The sequence below is a fragment of the Diorhabda sublineata genome, chromosome 1 (assembly GCF_026230105.1).
Source record: "Diorhabda sublineata isolate icDioSubl1.1 chromosome 1, icDioSubl1.1, whole genome shotgun sequence".
Taxonomy (NCBI): Eukaryota; Metazoa; Arthropoda; class Insecta; order Coleoptera; family Chrysomelidae; genus Diorhabda; species Diorhabda sublineata.
The window spans coordinates 6,237,527-6,251,417 of record NC_079474.1 but is presented as its reverse complement, the minus strand read 5'-3'; the positions used below and the strand labels follow the sequence as shown (position 1 = coordinate 6,251,417).

Below are 13,891 nucleotides of genomic sequence, written 5' to 3'. Positions count from 1 at the left end.
TTTAAAAACATCGCGTCAAGTTTTGTCAGCATGTGATTTTTAAACACAAAAAACTGAATAAACGGATGGCAATAACCGAATCGTCAAGGATCGTTCCATGGCGACAAGATTATTTGCGTCAGATAAAAGACTACCGAAGTTCTAATAGACGAATGGGTTACAAAAAGGGCTCAGTTCACGTCTGGTACCCTGTTTAAACCAAACTACCTTACAGACAGGTACATTTTACTCGTCTTTTTACATATTTTAAAAAGTATTTATAAAAATAACAAATTTATAATATAAAATGTGGTTTCCACGCCTATGGTAGATCAAACAAAATTGTCGGCTAAGGTTTTTATATAAGTTCTTCAATTAATATTGGAAGAACTATACTGCTCGATGCGACCAACTTTTGCGCCAATATTAACCTTCCAAGGTTTTCTGAACTTTGGACGGTGGCTGAAACCTTATCTAAACGTGGCAAAAAAGAGATCAACAGCAAGCAGATGTACTGATGTAGATGTATATTGTGGTGTCTTATACACTGCAGCCCAAAGGATCTATTGTGTCCCTTTTCTTGCTGCGATACTAAGAAACCTAGTATTACAGCTGATCTGTTAATCACATTCCAACAGCATACAACAGATATAAATTCTTTTAAAATAAACTGGTAATTTCATACGAATCACCTAGGATTCACGCGCAAGAGGACAAGAAGTATGTGTAGTTGTACCATAAGTGTTGGTTCCAACTTCGTTCCAATGTTGGGTATTCCTTTCACGTACATGTAATTGGTAAAGGAGAAGTCCTTTTTAAAAAATATATTCACTGAGTCAAACTACAAATTAACTATTCCGATAATGTTTTTTCGGTACAACAACGTTACATTTACAGCTTAGACAGAAAGATGATCTTTTATATTATATTAATTTACATGACAAGCAGGTTATTTACAATGCTTTACACTTTTCTTATATAGTTGTATAGGATAGAGATGACATAATTCGGGTCAAAAAACCGACTTCCCATGGCAAAAGTTGGAAGCAAAATATTCGCCGAAGGATATACGCACATTGACCAGAAGATGGGTCCAATCATACCAACGACCAACGTTGGAAGCATTGGACGCATCGTGTGGTATCGGCTTCACAGTATTGTGTCTAGAACATTTTCTCAACATAGAGGAGAGATATATAAGTAAATAAAGGCAAATTATTAGGGATATGTAGAAAAATAGCAAAAATTTATTTGTATCACTTACCAGATTTTCGAAAAACATTCGTAGACCTAAAAATCGAGCTTCGCGTACTGCGGCGACTAAATATAAAAAAGCTCCAATAGTTATCGCTATTTCAGCACTAATTCTGATTTTAGCTTGTAAGGAATCCAACTGCATCAGCCTACACTCTTCTCTTAGATTGTCCCACCATTCTTCCACGTCATAATCATCGTCATCATCATCATTACTTAAATCTGTGAAAAGCAGACTTTAATTTTTTAATATTTAATGAGTCATTACTGAACTGTCAATAGTGATGTAAATTTGGTCTTGTTTCTTATGAAAAATCCAAGACCATATTCACACTTAACGAGAACAACACCAAAACCAAGACTGAACACGCAAGACGGAGTATGGCAGTGAAAAATGATTGTTATAATATTTTAATGTATTAAAAATAATAGACGAAAGTGTGAAATGTTTAAAAATGGGCTTATCATTCCCGATGAGAACATAGCACATCAAACTGTTGTTGGTCAATCCATTCCTTAAGTTCAAATCCTTAAGTTCAAAAATCCCAAAAGAATGAAATATGCCTTGTCAATCATCCAGAGGCTGTGATTAAGCTCCTCGTTTTCTTCAACCCTGTATAAAAACGTTTCGCAGTATTGTCGTCAGGCAGCAAAATCGTTTTCGTTCAATGCCTGAATCACTTGAGTTTTATAAGAGCGATGGTGCAAATCTGACCTCAAGATCCTTCGGGCAAACCTGTCGGATATTCCAAGAGCGACATGATTCGACGAAATGGCCCTCACGCTTTAAACATTCCGAGGAGTTATAACGAATCTCGTACTGTCACCTCTGTTATTCGTTGTTTCACCGATATTTTCAAAATTTGTCACCTAAAACTTTATTGAATTTACACTAGGCACTGGTTGATTGCGATTAACGTCGCTTCTACAAAGCTACCGGTTAGGTAAAACGTTTTCACAGCAAACACAGTGTTGTTGTAACCATGACGACTGTAAAACTTTGAGGTGGCGAACTTAATGGTAACTTCGACAACTTGCCTACGTATCCGCAGACATTTTAAAAATGCCGCACCCTGTAGAAGTTTGATCATATCATTTACTTCTGGAAAAAAATAGATTATTTATATTTGAAGCTTCCAATTCTCTTCCCAAGAAACACTGAGTAATCCTGAGAAAAATAGGATCCACAAGAATGATCACAAAGTATTGTTTTTTATTGTGATAATTTATAATTAATGACTTTAAAACATGCTTATAATGATAGTTGTTCTGATTATAATTCTCCTTCAGAATCGTACCTATCGTACGTCTTCCTGTGAGCTACGCGTGCTCGGCCCCCTCGTAACTATCTACAAAAAAGATTATTAAACCAAAAACTATAAAAACGACGTTGTTCATTGAAGGTGAGGGATATCCGATCCGTGGGAACTAATAAAACTATTCTTCAAAATCACTGGTTCGGACCTCTGTCAACATTTCGGTGTCAGAGTACACGTATGCTTACTACAATGATAATAATATTTCTGTCTATACATATTGCTGATTCTGATAGATAGAATGTTATAGTTACAAGTTTTGTTATTTATTAGCGCCGCTTTTATAAAGGGACGTGTCTTTTAATCGCCTCGAATTACACGTTTTTGATTAATCGTCACAGACGATATTCTCTTCATTTCAATCTGCTGATAATATTAACCAATTATTTTCAGGGTTTTCATTTGTGCTCAATTTCTTGGAATTATTAATTGGAATGCAAATTAGTGAAGTCAATCATAGGAAATAAAAATGCAATTAAATCAATTTAAATATTTAATTGACTTGCCCTTCACCAGGTCTTTTTAAGATGGCATAAAGTCAAAGTTAGGGAAAATAGTGTTGACAGACTAGCATCATTCGACTTGATCCTCATCTTCAGAAGTATTTTGGGAAATTGTTACAAAAAAATACAGTTTATCAGGACTGAATATGTGAGATCAATACTAGACGTACCAGAAGTAATTGGATTTTTCTAGTACTGGTCTTATTCTTACTCTGCTCATCATGTAGTGGTTTTTGGTGATATTCCATAGAAATAGAAAATTAAAGTTGATGTTATTACTTACTCTTTGTCTTATTTTTCTTCACAGTATCATTTAATTGCAAGACGAGATTGACTGTATTGTTAAGACTAATCGAACCATTTCCAGTACTATTCAAAGTATTTTGCACAGTGGCGTTAGTAGCATTATTCGTCGATATTGATGGCTCCGGTGGTCCAGGTCGTAAAGTAAAAGCAAAAAGTGATATAATGAAGTAGAACGCGAACGTAAAAAATTGTCTATAAAATTTAAATTTGACAAAAGTATTCCATTTTGCGTTTAATAAATCGATTAGTAGACCATCCAACAATTCCAAATGTTCATCTTTATCCTGAAAAAAATCGTTTTAAAATTATAAGCACAAAATTTTATTCTATTAAATAGTTACTCACTCCAAAAACTACCAAATTTAAAGCTGATATTTTGCAAATATGTCCCGTTTCCATATCAATGGTATCAATCTGCGATAAAGGATAAGCTGCGCATGTTATACTTCCTGAAAAGAGATACCATATGAACATCAATTTTCAATTTTCTTTCTCCTTTTGTATTCGCATATATTATTGTAATGGGAAAGAAATATCACAGGAAAATAGCTAAACCTAAAGCCGTTATGAAAGTGAAGGTTTACCTTGCATAGACCAAAGGAGGATTAGCGATTTGCTTTTATAACCGTTTCGCACTCCTGGGAGCGTTTCGTTCTCATTATACGATAAGACGCGCATCAAGAGCGTACACGCTGGGATCCAAAAGATGGTGAACTATGCCTGGTCAGGACAGAGTCGGGGGAAACCCTGATGGAGGTCCGTAGCGATTCTAACGTGCGGATTCATCATCGGAACTGGGTATAGGGGCGAAAGACTAATCGAACCATCTAGTAGCTTGTTTCCTCAGGATAGTTGGCGCTCGTAGCGTACGAGTTTCGTCTGGTAAATCGAGTGATTAGAGGTATTGGGGTCGAAACGACGTCAACCCATTCACAGAATTTAAATGGATGACATTACGCAACCTCGAGACGAGAATCAAAGTGTCAAGTGGGCCATTTTTTGTAAGTAGAACTGGCGCTGTGAGATGAAACAAACGTCAAAAAATAGAAAGAAAAACTAAAGGTGAAACCAGTTAGAGTTAGAATATATGACGCACAATTGAGATGATTTGGTCACATATGTCGGATGACCAGAAACAGAATACCAAAAAAAATGTTATAATCCAAAATAGCAGGTAAAAGTTACAGAAGAAGACCAAGAAAAACGTGGATAGAAAAAGGCCAATTATGTTATCTTTTATTTTCCACGATTTGGAAACTTGGTTAACTAGCTAACCACCCTCGTATCTTTTCCCTTTTCATAGCTTATTTTAAAGCATTTCCAACCCAGAATAAAGTTGTTTACTTCTTCCTTTTCTAATTCTGCAATTTTCCCAGCAAGTTATTATGTCGTCATCCCCCAGCATCTGACGTCATTTCTGCGACAAGTATAGCAATTATTGGCCATTATAATTCCCCATTTCTGGAGTCGTGTGCCAACAGTACGGTGTCCAGTGATCGCTCCAATGATCTTCTTTTGTATTCTATTCATGTATCGTTGGCCAAATCGTTCCGGATATAGCGGAATCACTTCAATGCATTGGTACTAGCACTGTTACTGCCTCTTCTACATTCTTTCCCCTTGTTCCAACTTTAGCAAGCATATCTGCCATGGAGTTCCCTTCCACTTCCACACAGTAGATTGCTTTGCGAGATCTCATCACCTCTTTGGTTTTGTCTTTTTGATGCTATTGTTTTGGAGGGATCTATTGAGATTTTTTCTGTTTGATTAACCACTTCTTTCATTATTCTATCAGCTTTCTCTATTACGTAGATAGATATTACATCAGTTTTCAGTCTGTATGACTTTTGGTTGTTCGGTTCCTTTGACCTCTTTCATATTTTATTTCCGAGCTATCTGTGAAGATTTCATTATCCAGATAAGGGATAAAAGATCAAAGATAGATAGCATAGAGAAGTATGTGTCAACCTTCAATCGAACAGACATACACAACATGGCTTAAGAATAAATAATAAAAATTAATAAACATAAATCCGCACTCTCGAACTAAAATCCGAACTCTACGGGTTCTAGTTTTCTTACTTGGTAATATACAAATTCTACCAACCTATCTGCCAATATATTTCTCTTTCCAAGTTTAAAATGTGGAAAAACATATCGGTTCTTGCAAGTTTAGCTGCTAGAGTCAAAGGAGTTAAATCTTGGTTATTCCTGATAGAAAGACTGGCTCCAACTTCGTACGACATATCAAAATGTTCCTGAAGTAAAAATTATCAATACTTTAATTACGAAAAAAGCTTTTTTTGAAAGGATCAAAAATACACTGCATCAAAATTAATGCATAACTTTAGTGTTTCGATGTTTGGGGTATTATAATTATAACTCTCATCTACGGTATATTGGAAATATTTATAAATAAAACTGGTAAGTTGGAATTTCTGGAATCTTTGACGTGTTCACACTGAACCCACTACAGCAAACTCACTATCACTCTATCTGTCGCGTGTACATTTGTTCAATAACTTGCTACTTCTTTTTCTTCGTCTACTTTCCTTTCTCATTCCCTTATGTTTATATTTCTTTTCATTCAATATTTTATTTCTGTATCTTATTCGCTATTAAGCGTCTCCTTCAATTATTGCAAGATATTCTAATCTCTAACCATTTCATATATTTTGTGTTTCCATCATTTTCTAAATATTTTTTATGATTTCATCAATTCCTTGTTTGTTTTTTGCTAGTATTGCTAATCATCTGCAAATGCTAAACAATGGTTGCTCTTAATACAAAATGACCACAAGCTCGAAATGTATCTTTCTGGTACACTACGGTTTCAAAGCTAGAGCAAGAGTTGGTTCATTCATTTTTGTACCAATACCATACTTCTAGGAACATCACACACCATTTTTCAGGTAGAATTCCTACCAATGCAATGAAGAAATGTGCTCAGGAGTGTTTGGTTACAAACCTTTCTTAAAAGCACATCTCTCAGAAAGCCAAGTGACCCTCCAGGTGCAGAAAACTATTAAGTGTACGTCCGAACTAGTTTGTGTGTGTAAATAAACTCTAAAAGCAGTAGCTAAAAAAACCAAGTAACCCTAATGGGGCTTCCAGGCCACCAGAGTATACCAGAAAATGAGGAAGCAGACAGTCTTGCCAGAAAGGGGCAACAACCAGAGCTCTCATGAGACGCCATATCAATAACGAACTGAACGTATGGCTAAACAATCAGCAGGAGTTTTACTGCGGAAACACTTCGGGCTTAAGACAATCCGAAAGATTTTTAATCATATCAGTTTAAAAGTCTGTAGGTGATGACCAGAAACGACATGAAACTGGTGGTGGATCTTCTGATATCATTACCTTGTCAAATACCACCTTAAGACGATGGGCATGGTAAAGAGCGACAACTGCAGATTCTAAGAGAAAGCTATGGAAGTAGCAGAACATCTACTCTGCGAAAGTCCTACTTATTTCGCTAAAAGGCTTAAGTATCTTGAAGGAGCAGTACTAGTTAATACCTAGGAAAGTGGACCACAAACCCTCCAAAAAATAGCTTCCTTCGGGAGGATTCTATGTATTTTGGAAGCAGAACAATAAGAAGTAGAGTTTGTAAGTTAGTTTGATGTAGTTGTAAAACCAAAAAGACTTCCCTAAACAATATACATTCTACAAAACAAGTTGAGGCTAAAGTAATCAACCGATATTCTTATGCTTTTTTTTTAACGAAACACTTTGGTTCTGTAAAATTTGATTATTCAATTCAGTAGGATTTATTCTTACAAGTTAAGAAAACGATATCGGCCAACACAGTTGATGACCATATGGGTTCGTTTTATGACTTTTACCATCACTCTTGTCAAAATTTAAGGATATAGGTTCTCGCATTTTTTCCTCAAGAACTTTAAGAGTGTTGACATGAATCAGATAACCTAAAAAAGTCTGAAACGCTTAACTCAAGGAGTATGTGCCGTTGCACCACATGTTCTTCTTCCCAAATCATCCAATTGAGGAAGAAAAAATTCACGAATCATGGCTCTGTAGTATTCGCCATCCACAGGTATTGTTTGACCCGCGACGTTCTACAAAAATAGCCCGATGACTCCTCCAACGTAAATAGCACACCAAGTAGTAACTTTAGAAGGTTTCTTCATGGGTGATACACGGATTTTCGGCGATGAAAATGAGCCTCACCGTTCATGATAATGTTGGAATCATTCACCTCTTCGTTGAGATTCAGGATAGCTTGAATGTAGATTATACGCATGTTTCAATTACTTTTTTCAAAATTTCAAAATAATCACAATTTTCTCTTTTCTAATTTTGCTATTTTATCTTTAGGATTGCCCAAAAATTATTTTAAATTGGTTTATAAATCCAACAATACATTAAAACAATTGTCGAACAATCCTAAGGATAAAATACCAAATTTCGCAAAAAGTGGTACATATATATGAAATTAGCTGTGTGGTGATTGTGACGGGAAATATATTGGGCAAACTAAGAGATTCGTTATTGTCCGGTTTAAGGAGCACATAGCTCATTTAAAATATGGACGGACCGGAAAATCGAGTTTTGCCGAGTCATTATCATGACATAAATATTAATAATGTAAAATTGTTAAAAAATGTATCCAATCATAAATTGTTAAATGCATTTGAAAGCATTGAATTTGCTAAAATGTGAGAGTAGCTTAAATAGGGACAAAGGGCCAATTCCTTATAGCCTAATCTTTAGTTTAGTAGTCAAGGAATAAATGTGAAGATTCCCGAGATTTTCTTGCTGGAATTAATTTTCGCGGGAGAAATTTTATCATGGGAAAATTCAGAATAAAACAGGTAAGTCAAGTCATTAGGTTACCAGGTTAGAGATTTACCAAGTTAGAAACTGAAAGTAATTTTACCTTCAGTCTCTGAACTGAACGACAACTTGGTTATCGAAACGCGCGTCAGACAGTGTAATTGTGAGTGTTGATGTAAACAGTGTGTTCATTATAAATATCACCAACGGTTCCAGGAATTCAAACTTAATGTAAATCAGGACAAATACTGCAATGAACGAAAAGCATTAACATGATTGTGTGTGAAACGTATGTCTTGCTTTGCAGTTTGCAGATCTCTACTTCCAGTGGATAAAATCAACCTTCAAAACAATAAATTCATTATGGCTAAAGTTATGAAAATTGAAATCATGCATTGATTTTGATGCGCAAGGTATTCAAATCTTATTTTAAAAATTTCTATTACCGATTTCTGTTTGATAACTAAAAGATGTAAAACCGTATTTCCGTTAGAATCTTGTGCATCTGGATCAGCTCCACGGGCAAGAATTAGCCTAAAGCTTTCTTCTTGACCCAAACAAGCAGCAAAAGTTAATGGGTATTCTCCCCAATATACATACCTAATAAATAAATTCAAAATTATTGAATTAGGTTCAGTTCAATGTATATTCTAATTATTTTTTAGTTTCCTTTTGGAAACTCACCCTTCATAATTAGTTTCTTGGCAAACGTTAACCCATTCGTGGTCAAGAGAATCTGATCTGGAAAACTTTTGATCTTCTGGACACATAAAGTTTCCAAAACATCGCTCGTGAATATTTACATTAGTATCCAGAAGAAATCTAACCATAGATGGATCTTCATTTACAATAGCAATGTGTAATACACTTTCTCCTGCAATTACATAAATAGTTTTTTGTTTATTTAAATTAATTCGGAATAATCACTGATTTGGGAGTTAGGTAAACAAAAACTGAGAGTTATTGTTGATTCCTATGAAAAAAAAAACGTACCATAATATTCGTCAGACATGTAAATGTCATTTATTAGATTAGGATAAAAGCGTAACAGTCTTTTGGCCAGATCAGCATGAAGAGAAGTCGCATTCAATAGACACAGATGCATGAGTGTTTCTCCTACGGCCCCTCTATCTTTTATCTTCCAACAAATGTGTCTATATAAATGTGGGTCTTAAAAATAACCATAAAATATTTCATTATTGAAGAATACCAAACTTAATAAGTACAAACTTACTTTTTTGATATTCTTCTTGGGAAACCTCGGGACCTTCATCGTCTACTTCGAAATCTTCAGGATTTTCCATTGCGCGTAATTGTGGAAGCTTGTGAAGAGAATAAAGAGCATTGAAATTTTTATTGGGAATAACCTATGGTATCAAAGTATGAGGCTGTACAAGAGAAAATCATATTCAATTATTTTAAAAACAAGTAAGTACATAGTCAATTTCTCTCAGTACACCAGAAATAGCAACCTTCAATGGACACTAATAGCCAGACGATAACTAAGAGTCCTAAAGAATCTTTAAAAAGTAGAGTATGGCGTGGGAAGGACGCATATAAATAAAAAAATACTTGTAATAGGGCATATATCAATTCAAAATTTGAGAAATATTTTATATCAGGACCAGATATTTGTGTCGACGAAGTTTTTGAAATGGATCACACGCTTATACGTTTTGGCTGACTCTGGGGCATACCTGATCCTACAAAGAAACCCAAACTAGAGCAGGATTAATTACAAAAATAAGATTTGTAAGAGGAGGTGAACGACAGAAAGTGGAAAAGCCAAAAAATGATCACGCGGATCAATACGGATCATCATACTGTAACCAAAGAAAATCTTTGATGGTGGTGGAAAATTTTCTTTTGGAGAATGGAGATGTCTTCTACTTCAACATTGACTGTACATATCACGAAAAGACAAGAAATGGATTGTCAGGAAAAAGGAAAAAGAAGCGAAATTTCGGAAAATTGTGATACTTGCCCCAGTAAACCTCATGCATATGGGTAATTGTTTCCAAAGATATCACACAAATTTGAAGCCCCAAAATTTATGTTTTTCCTTCATAATATAAATTGGGATAAGTTTCTTTATGAAATATCTAAGAAATAAATGTTTTGTTTTACAGCAACGACTCCACTTTTCTTCTACCTCACGGGTACTTACTTGCTGAAGTTATTGGTAAACTCTATGAGTTATTAGGCTAGAGTGCAAAGGGTTAATAACCTCTTCACAGTACATTATAGAGATATTATTGGATATTATTATATTGTAAAAAACGAGTCTCTAGCCGCCGTAGTCAATCAGTAAATAATTGGATGTCATAGTGAACGTATCAGAATGGTAAAAAGTAAACGGTGTATTTAAATAAATTATATAAGTTAGTGAATATGTAAGTCTTAGTGGATCATTTAGTGCATAGTTTTCCCGTGCTCGTGTATGTATTTGTATTTGTATTTAACTAAAATTTTTATATATAGAGTGAACTTACCCATTTGTGCCTTGGTCGTTCCTTATTCCTCAATAGTACTAACTGTGATATAGGAATATAACGACCGGCTCCTTTATTATATAAAAAATGCTCCACCTGATAAACAAATTACCAATTCATTAATTTAACTTTACTATTACTGTAAAATCCCGAAAGTAACCCCCCTTTTTAAACATTAAAACAGATGCATTTGAGGTAGGGGGGTTATAATCGGGATTTTTTTGAAAAATTTCCCCAAAAAATGCTGTAGTGCTAAAAATGAGTACAGGAAATAAATGATGTAAATAAAATTTTTAAAATAATTAATAAATACATATTTTATACATTAGACAAGAATTTAAAATATAACTAAAAACAATTATCACTTATCATAATATTTGCATATTTGAAATATGGAAACACCGGAAAATCAGGTATTCCCGATCACACTGTCAATCACAATTATGACATAAGTATTAATAATGTTAAATTGTTGAAAAATGTATGCAATAATGAATTGTTGGATGCATTCGAAAGCATTGAAATTGCTAGATGTAAGAGTAACTTAAATAGGGACAAAGGGCCAATTCCTTACAGCCCACTCTAAAGTTTAGTAGTCAAGGAATGAATGTGAAGATTCCCACTAAGAAGTTTTTCCCCGCTGGAAGTAAATTTCGTGGAAGAAAGTCAAATGGTGGGAAAATTTAGTGAGTTGGCGTCGGTGTAGTGGTGGTGTAAACAGTGTATTCAGTATGAATATTGTCAACGGTTTCATAAATTTCCTTTAAATTAGTAAATAAACTTTAAATATGCCTGAGATGAACTGGGATCTTTTAAAATCTATAATTTATAACATTAAACCGTGTAACGGTAACAGTCACATTAAATAAATTTCTAGTTAGGTCTGAAGACCTTATTAATGATTGACGGCAATTTAATGAAGCACAATTATCTAAACACATATTTCAATCAGTTAAAGAAAAACTTATTCGGTCCGTGTGTGACTGCAGCGCCACAGTAAATATGAACTACGGGAGGCTGTCAGAGCATGTTTTATTACGTTTTTCAGTAGTAAACGGAAAAAAGTATAATAAATAGTAATAAATAAGTCGTGAAAAAAAGGTGACAATTTAATACTTATTACAATTTTATAATTATCTTGAACAAGCCAAAAATACAAGTATAATGATAAAATATATAACAGAATGCAGTAACGTTTATAAGAACGTGATGTCACCTAGGTACATGAACCTCAGAACGTATCAGTAACTGAATTTGAAGTCGATTCACCATTAACACGAACCATGGAGGCACAATTGACAAAAAATAAAAAATATACAGTAAGAAATGTCATCAATTCTTTGACCCAAAAAGAATTGAATTTAGTAAAAGGAGAATGTGCTACATGTCTCAATAATTTCTAAATTTTTTGCGAAGAGTATTTGATTTATAAAAGTGAGAATGAACTGGATACAAACCTCAGAGGGTTTTATTTGAAAAACGTGTAATTATCGGAAGATGAAATAGTTAATTTGTCTTGTGAAACTATTAAGCAATCTTCTTGTAACAATTGGTTTCAAGCTAGACGCTTAAGAATTTATTCAAGTTCTAACGTTCATAATATAAAAGTTTTATGCAGGAAACCAGTTGAAAGTTTGGTTTCAGACATGCTAAATCCTAGTAAAATTGACAGCAGCTCAACTAGATACGGTTTAAAAATGGAAAAAGATTTATAATACTCCGAGTACCATATGGCAATGATTCTTTCACTTCTTTCAGGTTTCAGTGAAGTAGATTAGGGATTTCGAACATAAAGTTAATAATACAATCTTAGTTTCCAAAATGCCTGTATATAATATTTAAACAAATGTTTATATTACAATATTTGTACTGAACACACTATTTACGCTACACCAACACTGTTTGACGCGCGTTTCGATAACCATATTATCCTCTATGGAGACTGAAGATGAACTAGTTTTAATCGAAACCCGTTTCAGACAGTGTAATTGTAAGTGTTGGTGTAGTGGTAGTGTAAACAGTGTGTTCAGTATTAATATCACCAACGGATCCAAAAATTCTAACTTATCTGGATGATTTGTGTACCTTAGTTTTAATAGCATGATCTATTTCGGCATATTGCTTATTTTGGGTTGCTCTTTTCATCAGTTCCACTAAAAGGCCACCACCTACAAATAATTTTTGTATAAATAACAATAAAAAACATTCTCGCGTACAGTTTTTAGTATAAAAAAAGAGAATTTATACAGTTAACAAAACTTCAAACTTCCTAACCAATATTTATAATGATAACAGTTCTGTTAAAATAAAACAGAGCTGACACAATATTACTCAATAAAGAAAATAAATATCTAACATTTAGTAACTAAATTTATCAATTCTTTTAATGAAATAAAGGATATATGAGTTCTTCGCACTGCACTTGGAGCACTAAATCTAAACGATTTATGATGATTGATCCAAACTTTCAGGAGAAATAGTAGAAAATTTCTTTAAAAAAAGCGGAATTTTTATAAAATTGACAGAATTATCTGACAAAAAACAAATTAGATGGTATTTGGACATTCTTGGTCAAAATTGGCTTCTAGAAATTTAAGTCTGTCTAAAATCGATTTGTCTGAGTATCTATTTGTCTAAAAAAATTCTTCTGAGTTGATTTCGCCATATATTGGTATTTTTGAGGTTAATTTTATCAATAATGGGAACTCATAAGCAGAATTCAGTGAAAAATTGTGTTTTTCTAGTTTAATTGGTCCAAAATGATAAGTGATAAGATGGATCATTGACAAACTATTTTATATTTCAGGAGACTGGAGATGTTTTATTAATTAAAAATTTATTTTCATGAATTTCTAAACCATGACGGATTTATATATGGAACACACTATATACTACTACAACTACATAAAGTCACAATTACAATGTTTGACAAGCGTTTCGATATTTGAGTTATCGTCTTCAGAGATTGAAAGTATATTTAGATGACTTGACTATCGAAAACATGCATCAGACAGACCAATAGTGTTGGTTGGGTGAGGTGATTATATAAAATTTAAAAACAAATTAGCATTAAAAAACAAAAGACATTTATAAGAAAAAATGTGATCGAAATAAATAGGAAAGTAATCCAATATTTGTTTCTATGCTTACCTTTCAAATCGCATAGTTTATAAATTGGCTGCAAGGCAGCTCCTGCTTGTTTCTTAACACCACTCACCACATTACTCTCAGTATTTCCCAT

General features: G+C 33.8%; 1 protein-coding gene across 3 annotated transcripts in view; it reads right to left on the bottom strand.

The window, feature by feature from the left end:
• Positions 1-13,891, bottom strand: part of LOC130444993 (transient receptor potential cation channel subfamily V member 5) — a 25,075-nt gene extending 11,184 nt beyond the window's left edge. Inside the window, exons 1-12 of one of the 3 annotated variants that reach the window (XM_056780436.1) lie at positions 13,801-13,891; positions 12,736-12,818; positions 10,651-10,746; positions 9,393-9,480; positions 9,152-9,328; positions 8,843-9,032; positions 8,605-8,758; positions 5,466-5,616; positions 3,704-3,807; positions 3,388-3,642; positions 2,663-2,670; positions 1,244-1,448 (exon numbers count right to left, since the gene is read on the bottom strand). In XM_056780436.1, the coding sequence (XP_056636414.1) occupies positions 1,244-1,448; positions 2,663-2,670; positions 3,388-3,642; positions 3,704-3,807; positions 5,466-5,616; positions 8,605-8,758; positions 8,843-9,032; positions 9,152-9,328; positions 9,393-9,480; positions 10,651-10,746; positions 12,736-12,818; positions 13,801-13,891 (1,602 nt within the window). Of the gene's footprint in view, positions 1-1,243; positions 1,456-2,662; positions 2,671-3,335; positions 3,643-3,703; positions 3,808-5,465; positions 5,617-8,604; positions 8,759-8,842; positions 9,033-9,151; positions 9,329-9,392; positions 9,481-10,650; positions 10,747-12,735; positions 12,819-13,800 lie in introns of all 3 variants that reach the window. The other 2 variants (XM_056780416.1, XM_056780425.1) reach the window with 2 other exon arrangements.